At 39.1% G+C, this 21,485-nt stretch overlaps 1 protein-coding gene across 1 annotated transcript in view; it reads right to left on the reverse strand.

The window, feature by feature from the left end:
• Positions 1-444: 444 nt before the first annotated feature.
• The window catches only part of LOC117293581 (homeobox protein Hox-A4-like), a 32,730-nt gene continuing 11,689 nt past the window's right edge, over positions 445-21,485 (reverse strand). Inside the window, exon 2 of the mRNA XM_033775940.1 lies at positions 445-905. Coding sequence (XP_033631831.1) covers positions 445-905 — 461 coding nt within the window. The remainder of the gene's footprint in view (positions 906-21,485) is intronic.

A 21,485-nucleotide genomic window follows, 5' to 3' on the forward strand; every position in this document is an offset into this window, starting at 1 on the left:
CAGTAAATTGAGCCAGTTGACTCAGTCTGGGTAGAATGTGGGTTCAATCTGGAATTAGTGTACCGTCACTGTGTCTCAGAGAGGAAGTAGCCTATGATCAGTGAATCTTTTAAAAACGGTTGGCCGTCAAAATGCGTCCCAGAGTTCTTCTTATTAGTTCGTAGAGTTGAGCGATTTACTCTTTGGTCTTGCTGGTGTCCCTTGGAAATCTGCCGCCGGAGAGTTGGGCGCTATCAGAAGAAGTTTGTACACAGTTTGCCATACGGGGACAGAATCTCCTGCTACACCGAGTCGGGCTGTACTCTTTGCACTATGCTGGACGGGTAAAATATTACAATTATTTAACAGGCTTTCCTTAACAACTTTACATCACACTTTCAAAAGAGTCACTTGTCAAGAGAAGAGAGCAACTCCTTCCAGTATGTTAGGAATAAAATCTCATTGTCAGTAAGACTTGACTATAAGGTGTTCTCCGCTGTGTGACGTCATCGAGAGACCTTTGGGCGACGTAGAGGGCGAGAAAGGATCCGCCTTGATGGCGGAGGACGGCTGCAGCTGGTCACTGTTGGGCGACAGGGGGCTCTTCTCCGAGGAGAGATCCTCTTTGTCAGACGACGAATCGCCGTTGGACTTGAGGTCCGGTTTGAGTTCATCGAATTCGTCCTTCGAGTCGGCTTTGTTGTTGGGTCGACGCTTTGCCTCCTCTTTTTTCCATTTCATGCGCCGGTTCTGGAACCAGATCTTAATATGTCTCTCTGTTAGGTTCAACATGGCCGCCAGTTCTATCCTCCTCGGGCGGGAGATGTACTTGTTAAAATGGAACTCTTTCTCAAGTTCTAAGAGTTGACCTCTCGTGTAGGCCGTTCTCGTCCTCTTGTTCTCGTCGAAATCAACGAAAGAAGCACCTTCATAAAATAAACGAGAACAACAACCCATAATTAATAAATTCCGCAGAGGTAATGCCTCAAATTATAAACAAACACTTAGTTGCAGAGAAAAAGAGGGAGACAAACATAAGACAGATAGATGAACCGAGTAAACGTTACAGGAGCAATGCTTGGCAACAGACAGCGCAGGATAGAGTGAGATGGAGAGAAATTTGTGAAGAGGCTTTCCCCCTACTACCGTGAAATAGGTTAGAATGCAAGTTGCAGTGTATGTCTTTGCAACGTTCCCGACAAAATATTTCAGGTGATAATATGTAATGGCAAACAGTATATTCAACCATTTAATTTTGTTTTTAAATAATGCTTGAATGACAAGATTAGATCCATGTAAATGTTACGATTTTTCCGGATTTTATTTTAAGCCTGGAAACGTCATACCAACATGACTACGACACGACGATCTGTGCATCAATCTCTCAATGGCTAATGCAAATAAGCGCGGGTAAAACTATTATTGTATCCCGGAGCTCGCTGCATCGCATCCATCACACAACCCCCTTTGCCGAGTTTCAAGACAGTCCCGTTTCCTATCCATATGTATTTTGTTTTTCATTCCCTTTTTCTACAACTGTCGTTCAATCATCCTTAAATTCAATTCAAGTCCGTGTACCATGAAAAGCATGCACATGGTGATGGCTGTTTAAGAAGCCAAAAAAAGCTACGTACCAACACGGCAATAATTTGCTCAGATTCGCAACATTTACCGTACAAGAGAACGCCGTATGGGTAGCGAGCCGGCCCGCCCCTATACCGTGTCAAACTCACATCTTACGGGGTGCATATCGAGCATGACACGCCACACGCGGTGCCCAAGATTTCCTGTGCCCATTTATACGATGCGATACTATCACCGGAGTATTATGTCAACCCAGCTCGTGATAAATGACCTGCCTTTTCCTCTGGTCCCAATCTCTTAAAGTATAATTAATGTCTTTTATTTTAGCGATGAACAGCAAGGCAAGTAGAAAGATCTCGCTTGTTTTCTTGACATTTTCTCAGGCCTATATACGGACAAATATTTCCATATGTATTTTAGATTGTTGACCATCTAAGACACGCGGAATACAAATTAGTGGCGAAGACCGTGTACAAACATGGAAGTCTTTCTCCATGGTACAAACGACTTGAGAAGAATGAAGGTAAACGTGGCCCATGGTTTTGAAGTTTCTTTACAAAGATGGTCCTAACTTAAGCCGATAGTCTTATGACGCTTTAGGAGTTATTACAAACTTAAGACTAGTCCTAAGTTAGGACGAGTAACTCGTCCTACTCGAGATAGTCTTAACTCTTTGTGAAATCTACCCTGTGTTATTTTGTATTCTCTATCGTTCCTGGTACACGGGACCTACATCTTAATGTCCCATCCGAAAGGACGAATCAATTATGGCAAAGTCTTGCTCAATGACACGAATGCAATGACCGGGACTTGAACCCACCCGCTGATCAGAAACAAGTCTAGTGCCCTTAAAAAACGCTCGGCTCCAAAATGCCACAACTACACTATTTTTTTCCTTTCTCTGAATAATACTTTTTTGTTTTGGACCAGCGGCCAGGTCTTTCATAAAGCTGTAAGAAGATTATACTTCCAAGCCTATTTCTTTGCTAAGCAAAATATGAACGGGGCACAAGTTGCAACAATGTAACTTTATGGAATTTGGGCTGGAAACCAGTTTCTGTTAAGCATTTTTTTTTGTACAGAGCAAGTTGTTATGCTCCCAGGCTTCATGAGGCCACAGGCCCCCTCCCACAGGCCCCCTCCCACAGGCCCCTCCCACATCCTAGGTGACAAAAGAGCTTTGGGATTACACCCTAAGATCAGCTTGTCTCACCATAAAGACATATGCAGTCACAACAGTAAACAGGGCCCAAAATACTGCTACGCAAAACTTCTTTGCTAAGCACACTGGGCCCTGACACTGGACTCGTTCCTTTAAACAACATCATCAGACCAATCAGTTGACCAAATAGAAACACATCTCCACCCCTCTCTCGAACACAGACATGTTAAAATAATGCACTCCAGTTAAATCAAAAATAAGACATCGTCAACATAATTGAATGGGGGGGGGGGTAGAGAAGGCTGCGCAAAGCTCTGTCCTGCACTACCGGAAGCATAGCAGATGGGGGAAGAGCAAGATACACTGGTTGGTTCTAAGAGGAGGGAAACAGTGAAGACTCTGACTAAACTGAGAGTGGATAATAACGCGAAGAGTAATGAGTGTGATTAATTGAAAGCGGAGACAGCGACGCACAACGCCGTCAAGCCACCAGCAGCAGCCAGCTTTCTCCTCCCGTACGACGCGCCTCATGCCCCCACCATCTTGGGGCCGGCAGGAGGAGGGCTGATGATGGGTCGGTCAAACATAGCACTCCGGAAATCATTGGAGTTTAACACACTCGCTTCTTGGTTTACGTGATGGAATTATATTTGTGATCAGTTGGTTACAATACTGCACGCCTGATACTTCACGGAGGCAACGAAGGCGATTGCCTCCATGCCCTTGAAAGCAGAATTTAAAAATGTCCTCATATAGTGTCATTTACCAAGGAGAAAATGCCTTGGTGCCTTTGCTCTTTCAAAAACGAAGCATTACAGGTTTCCGAAGGGACTAATAGTGGTTTCCATTCAAATAAAATGTAACAAAGTCAAGTTTTGCGGATCAGTGTGAAGTTGAGTAAAAAGGTGTGGTGCATTTTGGGCACGTCACGTTCCACACGAGATACATTTTGTAAAAGTGTATAACCTTGCTTCACTTTATCAAGGGACCCTTGTTTTTTCCCCGACCCATTCAAAGACCCCATACCTAGAAGGTCCGTTGTTTTAGTGTATGAAGACAATGTTTACAGGATGATTTAAAGGGAAGGTACACGTTTGGTAATTGTCAAAGACCAGTCTTCTCACTTAGTGTATCCCATCATAACCATAAAATAACAAGCCTGTGAAAATGTGGGTTCAATTGGTCATCGAAGTTGCGAGGAAATGATGAAAGCAAAAACACCCTTGTTGGGACGAATTTGTGTGCTTTCAGATAAGAATAAAAGACTTCTAGCTAGAAGTCTTTTATTATTTTAGTGAGAAATTACCTCTTTCTCGAAAAATAAGTTACTTCAGAGGGAGTCATTGCCCACAATGTTTTATACATTACTATCAATAGCTCCCCAATGCTTGTTACCAAGTCAGTTTTTTAAGTTAGTTGTTTTGAGCAACTACCAAACGTGTACCTTCCCTTTAACACTATCAACAGTGTATTATGGGGATTTAATTTGAGCGGTTCCGTTACTTTGAAGTTGCTATTTGTTTACTCCTCTACTACGTCACTCATATCCGTTGCCTAGAAACCAATGCTTATTGAAATCACTAGCCATTGATGAGCTCACAAAGGAACATACAAATTAGTAATTGTGACGTCAGAGGCATTCCTCATTGGATCACTGGACCGATCATAAAATAATCGCGCGAACAAAAAAAAAGATAAGTCGATTATAGATTAAAAAGTTGCAAAGTTGATACCAGTCTGGAAAAAACATCCCTTACTTATACTCTGCCCCCCCCCCCCCACCCCCACCTAAAAAACATAATAAGAGTACGTTTATTAATTTCCGATATCGGATAAAAGTATTTTCGCCTTCTCTGGCCAGTTTGTTTTTCTTCTATTCTTGCTGTGCCCGATTATTCACCACTGTTTTGGCCGAACTTGGGAAGGACCCTCTGCACCCCATATAGGCTGACATCTATGTGGCATAATTCGAAGTTTTGAACTTTGTGAAGTTTTTTGCTTAATTGTTTAAACCAATTCTATGAGTTAAGCATTTTGCTTATTGTTGTCCCCAAACGCACCATGCGAAAATGTGGTCAAACCATCCCAAAAGCAATCAGGCCCTACCAAGTATGTAAATGCGCTTGTAAAAAACATAACAATATATCACTACCATCATTTAAGTCTTTAAAAAATCCCGGTTTACGTTTTCAAAATTCGACTCCAACATTTCCATCCCTGTTTTTCTGGGTTAGTGGTAACAAGTTGTCCTACTTAATACGTAATACGCCTAACTCTTTGATCCATTACCACTAATTATTTCTAATGGGGAGTAGTGGTCCACATCAAGTCATCGTCCCCCATAAAATACATCGTCCTATAATCGTCGATTGTGATCATCATCTGAAACAATTATAGAGTGTGTCAATTCCTCTACTGCTAGGCAAGGCATTTCTAAACCTCCTCCACTAACTCCCCGTCAATCCACTCAGCAATTGGTGTTACAATCAATGCATAGCCTTCGAGAAGAGGGGGGGTTGGCATTCCAATTTTTAAGCGGTAGTTTTTGGAGGGACGCTTGGTGAGTGTGGTGAGAGCCCCCGGCCATCCTGGGTTCCTTGGTTACCCCGCACCGCAGTCATGTTCCCCTCTTGTGCTTGGGGTATTAGGCAAAAAAACAAAACATGTTTAACGTCCCGCCTTTTTGGAAAAAAAAGGAGGAGAGCCCCCTTTTTTATTAATGGACAAATTTTTAAAGACAACCGGCTGAGCTATTTCCTTCTTATTTGAAACAATTTGTTTTAGTCTGAGACCATTAACTATTATCTCTTTTTTTAATGAACAAGACAAAAAAACAGTAAAACCAATTTGTTCTTAACTATTATTTAAAAAGAAGAAGAAAAAGTCGCCTCTAAAAAGGAAGCAGTTGGGGACGCTAAACACGTTTTTAATTTGGCCTTACTTGTGAATCAAGAAACAAGAGGGGGGGGGGGGGGGTACACCACAAATGAAATTATAATGTGTTATCTCAATCTGTTTTTTTGTTGTTTAGTCCTCTCCCGATAATCATTTTGTCCGGCCTACATCTCGGTAATGGGGCAAGGTGTATTCGCTCTATTTTCTCTGGAGTGGGAGTGCTCTGTTTGTTGTAATGTTCAAAACGATGTCGATGTGAAAAGGGCAGGCAGCCGCGGTAGAAAATTAGATTGCTTGCTATGTATATAGGGACTACAATGCACTGTATGTTTGATGGTGTCATTAATGCATGACACATTGTGGGGTTTTTTTCTGTTAACATAGCATCGTCACATCAACGTGTAGCAAAGAGGTATTTCTCGCTAATTTTTCAAAAAAACTAGATTTCCTCAATATGCTTATAATTTGAGAGAGATCTGTTGCCACACTGCATTTGGTGACGATATTGTTTGCAGTGACCCACGTTGTCATGTACAGTAACTACACCATAAACGCGTCTGTATCTTTATGACTTTGTGATGTTTTGTGATGATAAAGTTAATCGGTAGTGATGAGGTGTCACTAATAGGCAAACAAGGGTGAAATAAAAATACAGGATGCGACAATATTTCCTGGCCAGGAAAATTTGCATGATTTTGATTCTAAATTTAGAACTCACTACATCCAGGCATGTTTGCTTCATTTTTGAAAGGGCAAGGGCATCGAGGCATTTTCCCAATGGTAAAGGGGCACCATAATGAGGACATCGACTGCATGTTATATTTATTTTAATGGAAACCACGATTGGTGCCTTCGGAAACCTATATGCCTCGTTTGTGAAAGGGCAAAGGCACCAAGGCATTTTCTCCAAAAGGGCATACTATGGGAAATTTGACATTTCTATTGGAGCATTTCAAGAAGGTCACCAAAGAAATGACGAGGGGGCATGGAAGCAATCGCCTTCGTTGCCTCCGTGGAGTACCAGGCCTGCAACATGTCTTGACTGAATACCGTGGGGGTCTGGAGCGAAATACCACGGGTGACACGCAGATACAAAGTGTACCTATATAATCGCGCTCGAATCTCGTCTATTACACGCGGCCTTTCAAAACATCAACTCGAGATCGATCACTACGGAGTTATTGTTATCATGCACAAACAACAACTCCTTTAATTCCATCCATCCAAGGAATTCACTTTCGTAGTTACTCTTATAAAGTGTACATTTACAATAAATTTGTCTACATAGTTACAACATTTTGTATTATTCGTTTTGATTTACTGCAACATTGAATAAACGTATTGAATTATACGAAAGTGTTGTGTTTTTGTTTGTTTTGTTTTTAGAGTGGAGGGGAAAAGAGAAACAGGAAAGTCACCAAACACTATTGTACGAAAAAAAGAGAGAAATGAAATAAAACAAAAATTGCATCCAGACCTGAGACGAGACACCTGTTGTCCGTATCGTGACGTTGCTGCATGTTAGCCAATCGCTGCCCTCCTGCCCACCCTGTGTTGACCAATAAGAAATCAGAACGAGTCACTAATGGGTTAACTTCAAACGCTACTGGCTAACACTAAAGACAAAATTAACATACAACAAACATAAGCATTTGACAATAATTTTGTATTTAGACTACACTATAATTTAAAAACATAAAAACATTAAAGATATTAATCTCCAATGCTGAAGATAAAATAGTTAATTTAAATGCTGTGTAATTTATTTATTTATTTATTTATTTATTTATTTATTTATTTCATCAAAACCTCAAAAAATGGAGAAGATAAAAAGAGTGTTTATTTAAGGCTTATATGCTGGTGGTGAATATTTATGTTTAATATATTTTTTTTTAAATGTTTAAATTTAAATACAGAATTTTTTTTTTTCGAAGACGATCCATCTTGCGACCGTTTCTAGTACATTGCTGCATGCCACTCGCTGCGCTGCGCTGCCCACCGTTTGCTGGCTGTGTGGGCTTTTGCAAGATCATGTTTAAGAAGCGATGCAACAGATGTTGAAAGGAATAAACCAAAATTCAAATTCAAAATTAAAATAAAAAGCTCAACAATTCAAAATTTATCCCAGATGCAAATTTGACATCTATATTTAATGGTCTGACGTTTTTACCCTATATAGCAATCTTTCGTTAAGGCTAAATCATAATTTGCCTAAAAACAGGGGCTTAAAATAGTGTTTTAACCAGCCCATGCCAGGCTGATCTTTCTCGGCTTTAATCAACACGAGTCCTATATAATTACAGACTCCAGTACTTCCCTACAAAAAAAGTGCAGCCTCATCTGAGAATTGGGTTTAACAAGAACTTAATAACCCCATTCCCTGAAATCACCACTATAGACGTGACGGCTACTTCATTTACACAGACAATAAGTCTGGGAGATAGAGCGGGACGGTCAACTCGACTGCGCAAAATGACTTCTGATTAAAGAGGTACTATGAGTAGGTGCTTTAAAGGGTGGACTAGAGCTACAAACCCAACAACTAGAATTATGGATAGTGCAAAGACTAATCTTGCACACCCATTAACTTAAAAGACTCGGCCTCTAAAGGACGTATTGGACGGAGTAATTGGTAATAAAGAGTAACTTTCATGCGATGTTTTTGTTTGTCTCTTTCTTTGGTTATGTCTTATTGGTCAACGTCCAACAATGAGACGTACTTGAGAAGGACACTCGCCTGGTGCCAGTTTATCACTGATATTACATCGAATTAGAGGTATTGAATATGCCTCTTTAGATCTGAGCAGTTAAACAGTCGATGTGAACTTGTTCACATGCCTCCCACATACACCACTATTGCAAAGACACATTCATGCCCAATTAAACAACAACAGCAACAACAACAACAACAACAACAACAACAACACCAACAACAACACCAGAACGAAAGATGTATTGAATATGGCACTTAAAATCTGAACAGTTTAACAGGCGAGGTGAACTAGTTGTTCGTATGCCTCCCACACCACCGGTGCCCACACAGACTACTTGCGTAATCACAATTGCATGTCCCAAAAAAAGATTACAACAAAAACAGAAAGACAATGGGGAAATTTATATCTGTCAAGAAGTCGAGAAGTATGTCTTGAGATGACGAGAGGCTGCTATGGTAATGAGTGTCCGAAAACGAAATGTTTGGGCGGTGGATGGTTGAAAAATACGGAAAAATACAGACTGATTGTCCACCGCCGGCCCAAGGCACACATTGACCCGGGCTATGAGCCTCTTAATCAACCCCTAATAAAACAAAAACTGGAAGAAAATTACCTTATAAGAAATATGCACGCCCATGGCCGCTCTTAAAAGGCACAATTATGGGTAAAACAGCTAGCAAATGACATCAATTTTCAGTTTGTTTTATCAGATAAGTGGTTGGTAAAGGCGTCTGGGGGTTTGCAACGGGGCGAGAAAACGATCAAGTCCCATCTACATAATTGGAACTAGGCCGGGACCATCGGGTTTGTTTCATCTTTGCCCCTCGTTCAGCCACTCTTGTCAGATACATTTAGGAAAATTATTTTTCATTGGTCGTGCTTCTTCTTGAAATTGGTTTTGATAGTTTTGCTTAATTGTTAATCATGTACCTTTTTTTATTATTAATAGAAATAACGTGTACAAGAGGGCTGGTCTTGGTTGGTTTATGACTTTGTTCCTACGCACTTTTCCCGTGACGTCACTTCTGCACCATCCTAATATAGCTTCATGTAGATGAATAAGGATTTCACCATTGAAGATTGAAGATCGTGTTTTTATAACCGTCAAAGGCAGTGGACACTATTGGTAATTACTCAAAATAATTTTTTGAGAAACGGCTCCCTCTGAAGTGACGTAGTCTTCGTGAAATAAGTATGTTTCCACGAATTGATTTCGAGACCTCAGAATTAGATTTTGAGGTCTCGAAATCAAGCATCTGAAAGCACACAACTTTGTGTGACAAGGGTGTTTTTTCTTTCATTATTATCTCACAACTTCGACGACCAAGAGCTCAAATTTTCACAGGTTTGTTATTTTATGCATAATATGTCGAGATACACCACGTGAGAAGACTGGTCTTTGACAATTGCCAATAGTGTCCAGTGTCTTTTAGAACAGCACCTTTAAACCAACCTCTGGGAATATATTGTGTTGTTTGGAAAACATTGTGTATACAAAAAGGTTTATGAAGCAAGTTTGGAATATGGCGAAAAATATGAAAACAGTTTTGACGAAGTGTACTGTTCCCAATTTCAAGCAAGCAAAATATTGAGTCGGGCACCAGCCACATTAATGCAAACTTAGTGCAATTTGGGCTGGCAACCTGAATTAAGTAATATAGTATGCTAAGTAATATAGTATGCTGTGTTTAGCAAGTTGTTGTGCGTATACTACAGGCTGTATTATGGCTCTGCTTACTGCCGAATTCTGCGCTTACGATCACCATGCCACGCTTACTGAGTGCGTATTGTGTGATGAACCCGTGCCTGCGGTTGAATCAGTTTAATTACGTTTCCTCTATTATAACAATGAGGGCGCTGCACCGTTGCAGGCAGATTTTGTGGGGAGGATGGATGTTTTACATTTTTATGGATAGCTTTTTGAAAAATGTCATCAATTATTGCTTGAGGGGTTAAATTGTCGTACGAAAAAGTTGTGCCTTGAAATCCGTGGTACTCCAAGACGTGCTTGCGTTGAGGTAAGAATCCATATACTCGTCACACTGATTCACAGCAAAATAAAAAATAAAATAAAAAATGAGATTAGCATCTGTAAGATGTTTCAAATTTCACACGATGAGAAAACAATTTGGAAAGTAGTGTCAGCACAATGGACAATCCCGGTGAGGATTAACCAGAGGGTAAGTTGTAACCCTGTTTAGTTTTCAGAGTGTGCGGACACCATAGATTCAGCCGGCATGATGTGACTAACCCTGTACGTCAAGTATGTCTTAAAGAAACTGGACACTATTGGTATTGTCAAAGACCAGACTTCTCACTTTGTGTATCTCAACATATGCATTAAAAAAAAATACCTGTAGAAATTGAACTCAATTGGACGTCGAAGTTGCGAGATAATAATGGAAGAAAAAAACACCCTTGTCACACGGAGTTGTGTGCTTTCATATTATGCTTGATTTTGGGACCTGAAAATCTAATTCTGATGTCTCGAAATCAAAATCGTGGAAAATTACTTCTTTCTCGAAAACTACGTTACTTCAGAGGGAGCTGTTTCGCAGATGTTTTATACTACCAACCTCTCCCCATTACTCGTTACCAAGTATAGGTGTTATGCTAAAATGTATTATAATATACAATAATGTCCACAGAATACACGATTTGACCGAATGTCAGCTTGTCATTAAGCAATGCCGTACCTCCCCCCCCCCCCCCCTTTAAAATGCTTTATCAGAATCACGTAGTAACATTAATTTAATTGCCGGCTCATAGTTTCTCGGGATTTTTGCCATGAACAAATAACAAACAACGACGCCGCTATGTGTGACTCGATTGATTGGGCGGGGGGGGGGGGGGTAGAATATTTCTGAATCGATGGTGGTATATAAATCATTGATTTCAGGTCAGGTTTGGGGTCATTATAATACTTAGATAACTTTAATTAATGACGGTAGAAACCAAACATAACAACAGTTTATAAATAAATATGTAAATATTTAAGCTGTTCAAACTAAATGGCGGTGTCTGTGTTATACATTGATTTAAAATAAAGATATCAGGTGTCTTCGAATATTATTGCATTTGAAAACCAAACTATTAGCAATGGTTGTGAAAGGTCACGGAGAATAAAAAACAGAATAAAGATGGTTATTATTGATGAAAATAATCTAAAAACTGACAGATTATGAAGCTGATTTGGGGTTGAACAAAGAAAAAATTGACAAGAACGGGATTTGTAGTTTACGACCAAACCTGGGAAGAGGCACCCCGTGGATCACCTTAAAGACACTGGACACTATTGGTAATTGTTAAAGATTAGTCTTCACAGTTGGTGTATCTCAACATATCCATAAAATAACAAACCTGTGAAAATTTGAGCTAAATCGGTCGTCGGAGTTGCGAGATAATAATGAAAGAAAAAACACCCTTGTCACACGAAGTTGTGTGCTTTCTGATGCTTGATTTCGAGACCTCAAATTCTAAACTTGAGGTCTCGAAATCAAATTCGTGGGAAAATTACTTCTTTCTCGAAAACTGCACCACTTCAGAGGGAGCTGTTTCTCACAATGTTTTACACTATCAACCTCTCCCCATTACTTGTAATCAAGAAAGGTTTTATGATGATAATTATTTTGAGAAGTTACCAATAGTGTCCACTGCCTTAAAGGGGTTGAAACTTTTTACTTCAGATAATATAAAAAAATAAATCACAAGGGAAACTGTGGTTTATTGTATGATGTTATGAAGATCATTCAAGTACCAATCCTGCCTCAGATATTACAGAATAAAGGGAATGACTTAGTTGTACTCTGCTTATTTCGTTTTGTTGCAATGGAAATGAGCCAGAAATGAGTGTACACAGAACCAAAGAGAAGATAGAAACCGTTTTTGTTTTCGCTAAAATCGTGGCCAACATTTTGATAACATTATTTTTTACATGCTGCTTTTGTGAAGTATTAACTGAAAAACTTAGAGGGTAGAAATAGATTTCATTCAATTCAATTCAACTCAATTTAATTTGTAAACATCACGTAAAAGACAGTCTATACTTAGTTAAAACATTTAACTAAAATGGGGTTCGCCATTTTGAAAACAATAGTGTTCACAGGCTTGGATATAGTATTAATTAAAAACCAGAGAGGGCAAGAATTAATTGTGTTCTATTCAAAAACACAATGTTGTCACAGTACCTCTAATGTAAGCACGTGCCATAATACATGTATATGATAGAGAGATGTCCTATAAATGACATTCACGATGATGAAGACGATCATAGGCTATCATGACATAGATAAGAAAGGGATTATATAAAGAATGCCAACCCACAAACTTCCAATTACCCTAGACAATCTCCTCGGTGACCCAAACCCATCCAAGCCAACCTCCAGACCGCCTCCACCTACCGCCTCTCACACCTCAAAACCAACGTGGTCAACTCTGCATTTATAAGCCCCGCAAAAGAAACAAGAAACACAATGGACTGTCTTGGGATTGAAACTCTGTTTCTTGAGTTTGACAAAGCGATGCCCACTTCGCCGCACTCATTAAAGGCCCGAGACTCATCGGATGAGTCCCCCGGTCCCTGAGTTGATTTTACCCCCATTCACCCCAGACAAACCACTTGACTCCGGTGAAAACCCTCTGAGAGTACCGCCTTCGTGTTGTAGTTAAGACCCCCCCCCCTTACCCCCAACCCTCTCTCAGTGTTCCAAGTAGGGGGTTCTAGGCATTGATATCTATTGTAGAGATCAGTGGTTCGAGCAGTTCTATTCTTTCTTGAAAAACTTTCTATTATTCATTTCTCTCTAGCCTACCAGGGAAGATAAAAGACAAACCAGCGCGCGTACTTACACATTTACATGTTTACTTAACTTAACCAAAGATGCTAAATAAATTGAGTTTCGACACCGTCTGTTGTAGTTAAGACCCCCCCCCCCCAACCTTTCGATGTTTAAAGCACTTGGTTTCTGGCAGTTTTATTATTCCTTGAAGAACTTTCTATTATTTATTTCTCTCCAGCCTACTAGGGAAGATAAAAGACAAACCAGCTCGCGCACTTTACCTTACATGTTTACTTAACTTAACCAAAGATGCTAAATAAATTGAGCATCGACACCGTCTGACATAATTGTGCATGAAATGCACGTTATGTGACTGTATTTTAAATGCAGTGAGCAAACAATGCATTACAGGTATACCCATACTAGCAATAGATCATCGCCTGACACAATTTCCCAGTGATTAATAAACAGACGAATATCGCTGGCAAATATAATATCGGCCACCAGTGCATGTAAAAAAAAAAGACGACTTTCTGACCGATATGATAAATGGTTAGTGATAGCACTTCATGAATTTATTCAACGGGGGGCCCTGTGACTTGTTCGCACGCCTGTTTTTGTAACAAATTACCCCCGCCGGGTAGTGACTCGTCTACCGGGCGCGAGCGGCTGGCTCGCCCGGGCTGGGACACTGTTTGGACGGTAGGGACACCGCGTCTATAGTCCGCTCTCAGACCCTCATTCCGTATTCACACGAGGTATCGGATGCGTGGTATCTGTGATCTGGGACTCTTGGTCGAACTAGATACCTTGCAATCTTTAACTATACCCCGGATGTCTCAGAATCGCTGTCATCTCTTAACACACACATAGAGATGTTATAAATGACTTCCACATATAATATAACCATAAAGTCAAACTCAAATATATTTTGTTTTTCTATAAAAAAAAAACATTATTATTATTTTTTTTTAAATCGTAGTGAGTAATCTTCGTGAAGTGAATACATTAATACATTCACCGAATCATCTTCCTCTTCTTCCATCCCCCACATTGACAATAATTGTATGCTCATGACGTTGTTTTTTTTTAAACACATTTTTTTCAGGGGATTTGTTCAAGTTGGGCATTAGGACACTAAGAGCATTTTGCCGTCCTAGCATTCCAAATTTAAGTTTAAAAACATGGAAAACTACAAAGTGTCATCGGGTGATATGTGTCGTTCCGTTTTTTAGTAGTGTTGGTTCTGTCAATAACCGGTTGTTGACAACTCAACGTTTCGATCGGTATGCTCTGATTGTCTTCAGTTTCAGATGAAGACGACCAGAGCAAGATTTTCAGAACCAAAATTTACACATGGTACTACCGCAAACATCACTACTCGCACCAAAGAAAGTTTCAGATCCTAAATGTATAAGGGAAATGTATCCACATTTTGTGAAACCGTTATTTTTATGCGCACATGTTTTTGGGTTATTTTTAATTACTTTGCAACAATAAAAAAAAAATAAAAAACCAGATATGAATAGCACATGATTGCACTTTTTGTACACAATTTGTATTAAAGACACTGGACACTATTGGTAATTGTCAAAGACCAGTCTCCTCATTTTGCTGTGTCTCAACATATGCATAAAATAACAAACCTGTGAAAATTTGAGCTCAATTGGTCATCGAAGTTGCGAGATAATAATGAAAGAAAAAAAACCCTGTGCGCTTTCGGATGCTCGATTTCGAGACCTCACATTCTAAATCTGAGGTCTCGAAATAAAATTCAATGAAAATTACTTCTTCCTCGAAAACTACTTCACTTCAGAGGGAGCCGTTTCTCACAATGTTTTATACTACCAACCTCTCCCCAAGTAAGGTTTTATGCTAATAATTATTTTGAGTAATTACCAATAGTGTCCACTGCCTTTAGATAAAACACATAATTATCATTGACAACTCCACTAAAAAACAATTGTTCAGTATTTCATCTGATTGCAGAGTTGCAACATTTGCATCTTGGAAAGGAAATGTTGCACAACAATCAAGGATTAGAAAAAAGTTTAGACAAACTTTTAACATAAACCGGGGACAAGTTTCCATAATCAGGGTGATTTCCAAGAAAAGTTGTTCATCAGAACACGGAACGCTTGGTTTTTTTTGGCAGCTCTTTGATTAATTTCCATTTTGCTTCCGGAATTGTCTTTTTTAAAAGTTTTTCGCTCATTACTTCGACCCCGGCAGTCTAAGTCTGGCTTCCCAAACTCAATCCCACGCTAGGCTGACGCACTACAAAGAAAATCATCATCAGAAGATGCAACTCCTAGATTATTAATGAGCTTCAAACTTTCCCAAGTAAGCAACGCTATAATAACCCGTCTGATTTTTACACAGATTCCCTCATAATACCTAATGATAAGGCTGTATTCACCACCTAAGCACAGCCATAATATAGGTTTGTACTGCAATCACTTTGAAGTTTACCCCCACCGCCAAAATCGATCCCGTTTTCTTACCCCTCTTTGGTCTACCCCCTATAAGGATCAGTGGGTATCTAATTAATTAAAGTAAGCAGTAAGTTTGGGAACTTCATTGAAGTAAGAATGTCCCAACTCCAGAAAAAGGGGATTGCTGAATGCATACTAGTGCTTATAGAGGGAGAATAAAAACCCGTTCAAGGGGTACCGCCCCGGCTCGATCCACGGTTGGTCCCGGGGGATGAGAGATCAACCCGTCCCCCCGTCGAAGACAACCCCTCAGAGGTACATGGATGAGAAGAAAAAACCCACAGAGGGTATAAAGACTACCAGGTCAGACAAAAGGAGCATCTCCCCAGTCAAACTATTGAATGTCACATGGGCAATTTGATTACCGAATTATAGGAGTCCTCAGACTGGTCGGCGAGCCTTTGATGTCTAATCGAAATTCAATTGTTGGTGTGTTTGGTTGGTTCACAGTCTGAAGTTCTGAAGCTCGGTCTGGACTCTACTAATAGTGGATTGACCCAACGAGGGAAGCCATTTTGGTTTTTTTTGTGGATTCTCAATTTTGTTTTGTGAGAGTGAAATAGTTTCTTCCTATCCATCCCCTATTTTCCAGTAAACACCAGAACTAACTTGAAATTCCGCAATAAATTTCACAATACAGTAAAATAAATAGTAAGACAAGTTTTCAAAAAAAAAAACTTTGTTCAATTTCATATAGTAAAATACAAATTCTCATAAAAAAGACAACAATTTCTGCTTTAAAGGAAAAAATTATGATGAGTAAATTCAAGCCTACACAAACGACATAAGTTGTATTTAAAAAGGCACTAATTAACATGTACAGCAACAACAAAAAACCAAAAGAAAAACGTTTACCCTTTTTCAAAAACATCACGTTAGAACTGTCGTGGATCTTGGAGTACTTTTATCAAAAACTACAAAAGTAAGCCCTTTCACAAAGCAGCATTGTGAAACAGCCTTTGAAGACAAAGCCTGCGCTAAGCTAATAATAGGGATCTTGAATGCTGATGTCCATCAAGTACATGTATCAAAAGATACACTGAATGGCGTTGCCTTAATTGAAAACTCGCGTAATATCATACTTCTGACAGGTAACATCCGTAGTTTAGGGTCTATTTGGTAAATTCGATGCAACCGTCGACGTCACAGTGACGTCACGCAATTTTCTATAAACCTATGTTCAGATTGTTGGGAGTAGAAATGTAAAGTGAATGGTACCCTTCTCCTGCATGCGTGGTAACCAGTCCTTTAAGTTTTACACAAATAGAGGGGCCAGGCTGAGGCTATACTATACCTCGATTTGGCTGGTAACCTTATTCTGGCAAGAATAATGTTGTTGTGCCTAGCTACTTTTTTGAGAAGTCTCCCGAACCTCCGATTATCTACTCCGCGGCAGTAGAATAAAGCAAGACAGTTCCCTAAGAACAACTCTACCTGGCAAGTAGATACATTTACACACATGGTGTTACCGCAAACCAAGTATATATTGATACCTCACCATGCAATGCCTCAAATCCTGTATACTTTTTGTTGTGCTTGGGCAAATCTTTGGAACTAGGCCCTGAGAGATGAAATGGTAGATGGGGAAATGGATGAGTAGCCAGCGCATGGGGGAGAAAGTGGCAGCATAAGGGAGGAGGTATTGATCCTGGACAGGCACCATTCTAAATAGAGATGCTACCCTATCACATAGTACGGTCAGGCACCCAAGGACCACTCAACCATGGATGTAACGGCCTCGCGAAAGCCCCCTCATTGACAAGGAAGAAAAGAGGACTTGGAGAGCTATCAGTTACATCCCTATTCAGTACCCATGATCGCACCAACAATAGGGCCGGTAAATTACCCCCGCCGTATGTTTGTATAAGCGGCTTACTACAAGACAACACAAGGTACTGGAGTATTGACTTGGTAAAACGGGCTACCTATAGGATTCGCTAACCATTCACAAGTAGTTTGATTGTTGTTATTTGGTTAGCGAATTTGAAAAACCAACTGTGGTATTGAGTTGCTCAATCCAGTGGTTGGAGTGGGGGGCTGCAGACTTTAGTGTAGCATGTGTGGAATGTTGTTACTTCGTCTAGTGTTGTGCCTGTGGGGTAGGCTGGGGAGGGGGAGGGGGGAGACAGATGTGGGGATCGGGGGGGTCCAATTTATACTTTATTTTCTAATGTTATCTATTGTTTCTAGTTTGTACTCGCCCACTTGTCTGTGGTTGTTGTCAGATAGCCCGTGACATGGGTAGTGATTGGTCAAGGTTGTGGCGAGGGGTGTTTGAAAAAACGAATGTTTATTTGTTTGTTTGTTCGTTGGGGTGTTCGCCTTGGTTCACCTTTTTTTCTTTTCTTTTTTACTTCGAACGACTGAGTTCTAAATTCGACATGAACACAATTCGTTTGTGTTATTCCGTCTGGGAATGATCGAGTCTACTGAACTTCTCATTACTTTGAACGCTACAACAGGATAGGGACCTGATCAACAGTAATGTTTGAGTAAAATGCAATGAATTGTCAGCAAAATGATAAAATAAAATTACAGAAAAACAACATAAACATGAGCAGGCCAAGAGAGTAACGTTATTGCAGCCAACAACACAATATTCGAAGAAAAGGCATGTTTGAGTCGGCGCTAGGTCATGTTTTGTTTCATGTGATAAAAAACCATTTTATCTACTCAAATAAGCCAGTTCATCTAAATTGTCTCAGTAAAAATAAATATTTCGAATGAAATTATCCAAGCACGCGTTAGACAAATGTTAACAATCACAAGCGATAGCTAAAAACCACACACAAATAACTTCAAATAATTGTGTCACTTAAGTTGTGGAGACTGCATTCAGTTCCTATTTCAATCCTTAAAAAAAGAAGATTAGATCTAACAAAATCTCGCATAAAGGTCGAAATCAACAACAAGCGAAACACTTACATCAACAGCTGATCGGCAAGGCGAGACGGGGAAAACCTCTCAAATAACAAACAATGTAAGGCCAACAGAATTAAACATGTTTTGCGTCCTCCCTTTTTGAAAAAGGTAAGAGGGATTTTTTTTTTTTCTTTTTTCTTTTTTTTTCAAAATGGCCGCCATACAAGTTTTTACTCAAAATTTCTTTGTTGAGACCGATGGAAACAAAATCGTAAAAAAGTGTTGTTTTTCGGTGTTTTTTTTTTTTAATGAAAAAAAAAAAAAAAAAAGTAAAACAAGAAGAAGCTGCCTCTTGAAAGGAAGCGGGCAGGGACGCTAAACACGTTTTTATTTTTATTTGGCCTAAGAAACCTCGATGTTTTTTTTAACCTCTTTGTAAAAATGACTTGTCAATTTGGGAAATTGGGTTAAATACGAGCTAATGAATTCCGCCTCTTGTATACATCGGTAATGGGCATTTAAGCCCCAACTGGCTTCTTTTTCTATTAGACCCAAACGGTTCCAAAGCTAGTCATAAATTGAGAATCAACTTCAGTGCTTTTGTGGGGGAGGTATGCGTAATATGCGAGGCAACCTTGAGGTGGGGAGTGTGTGTAAGGGCAGCTGGTTGGTCAAAACAAGTTGTTTTTTTCTTATCACAAAGTAAACTCGAAACTCACCCATGGAAATGGCAATTTATCCTATAAAAGCTGGGATGATTGGAAATTGAACCACTAAGGAAAATGAGATTCACTTTTGCAAACACAAAAAGTCTAAAATAGAGGACTCATAAACAGATGAAAACAACTTTTTTTCTGATCACAAATTTATCAACTCGAAACTTTAAATATCACCTATGAAAAAAACCTTTTATTCCGTAAAAATGGCAGAGGTATTGAAAAATTAACCACAAAAACAACAAAACAAATGACGCATAAACAGATGAAAACATTTTTTTTTTCTTATAACAAATATATATCAACTCGAAACTTGAAATCTCACCCCACCCATGGTAATATCATTTTATTCCTTAAAAAATGGCAGAATGGTTGAAATCTGAACCACTAAGGAAAAAGAGGTTCACTTCTGCATAACAACAAAATAAATGACTCAAAAAAAGACAACGTCAGAGGTTTTTGAAAACAATACGACGATGCAGGGTTTGAAATTTGCAACTAGGAAACCTGCTTTTCTCCATGGAAACAATCAAAACGTTATTGCTTGAAACGTCGAGGTTATTTATCGTATAAATGATCACAAAATTCCCACTTTATTTAAAGTTAGTACCAAATCTAACGGGTATCTACAACTATCGGTTAACAGTGAACTCTGACACTTTTGTTTTTATCACCCCCAAAAATCTGACAAAGACTTTGGTCTCTATGCTTGGTACTTGATACACTGCCCCTGACAATCAGTAAAAGACAAGCTATACACACAATCACATTATAATGCACAGGGTTTTAATACAAAAAGAAGGGAAAAAAAACAGAGCAATAAAATCTTATCTTGCCGAGCAGAAGTACAGCTGTACGGAAAGGCTATCGAGGGCATGTATTGCTAAATATCTAACAAAGCTAAACATGCACCGGGGCAGATAACCCGTTAGAAGGGACGCAGAAAACAAGCTTTTCAGACATAGGTTGTTGTGCAGTTTTAAGCCCCCATAACGAGTGCATGGCACACATACACCAATATTGAACGTGCATGTATAACACAAGCATAACCCCATTACTCGACCCATAGGCCAGAATGTATCACTAAGCTTGCTATTGTATTGTATTCTATAATTTATGATTTAAATGCATTATTTTAGCTCCATTAGAGCTTTTTCATCGATCAATTGTGTCTTTTTAGCCATGTGGTTTCCGTCACTTTTCAAACCTTACTTTAAAAATGACGTGTGACGAGAGTATACGCACGTTGATAAGATATACTACAGTATAGTAATTACCTTATGTGATTCGTAAACATTTTTACATTATTTGTACAGTACCTTTAACCTCTCACAAAAATAATAAATAAATAAATAAATAAATAACATGTCCCAAAACGATTTTTACAGCCCACATTGATTGGTTGTCAGCAACATCCTTATCTATAAATGTACAACAAATTATCTGAAAATAAACAACGCCAAACTTGATCTTCATGTTCCGCGGCATTTTAGCAGACAATCGAAAATCTGTTTTATGATCAGGGCCCTAATTCATATAGCATGTAAGCGCAACCAAAATTGCTAAGCAAATAAAACATCTTGTTCAGCAGGAAACAGGTTACCAGGCAAAATACCATGTCATGTATATTGTTTGACTCTACTTCCCCGCTAATTTCCGCTCAGCAGAGAAATTTGCTAAAGCACAATTTGTTGCTAAACAGCATTGTGAAATTAGGCCGATTGAGCTGCGTTAGCAGAAAGTTTTGCTTTAAAAAAATCTCCTTCGCAGAATTCAGCGGATTAAAAGTCACGTGGAAATCATATTATTCTTGTTTGTTGTTGTTCTTTAATATTGTAAATTGCTCTTGTGACACTGAGCCCCACGAATCCAATTTGCATTGTAAACCTAGATGGTTTTCTAATGACTTGAATGGAAGAATTTTACCCGAAGTTGCATGTCACATTGGTGACGTACAATTTCGAAGTTCGCATTATATAGATTTCTGACTGACAATCCAAGGAAACGTTTCAGTGTAAGATTGTCAAAGAACATTTCAAAGTGAAGACTAATTCGTGATTGATATACAGTGTTGAGAAAATACATGAATATTTTCGTTGAACTCTGAACATTTATTTTTGACAGCAATGGCGTTTATTATCTAAATTACGATTTCACGCGCTATTGGACGCTTTGCAACTGTACGAGTTGTTTTAAAATATGCATTTTTATCTCATCGGAAAAATATTTCAAAAATAGCGTATAGTCTTAATTGATAACAGCTATTTACATTCAAGTAAAACTCAAGTTGTATACAACTT

This window comes from Asterias rubens, chromosome 8 (genome assembly GCF_902459465.1).
Source record: "Asterias rubens chromosome 8, eAstRub1.3, whole genome shotgun sequence".
Lineage (NCBI taxonomy): Eukaryota > Metazoa > Echinodermata > Asteroidea > Forcipulatida > Asteriidae > Asterias > Asterias rubens.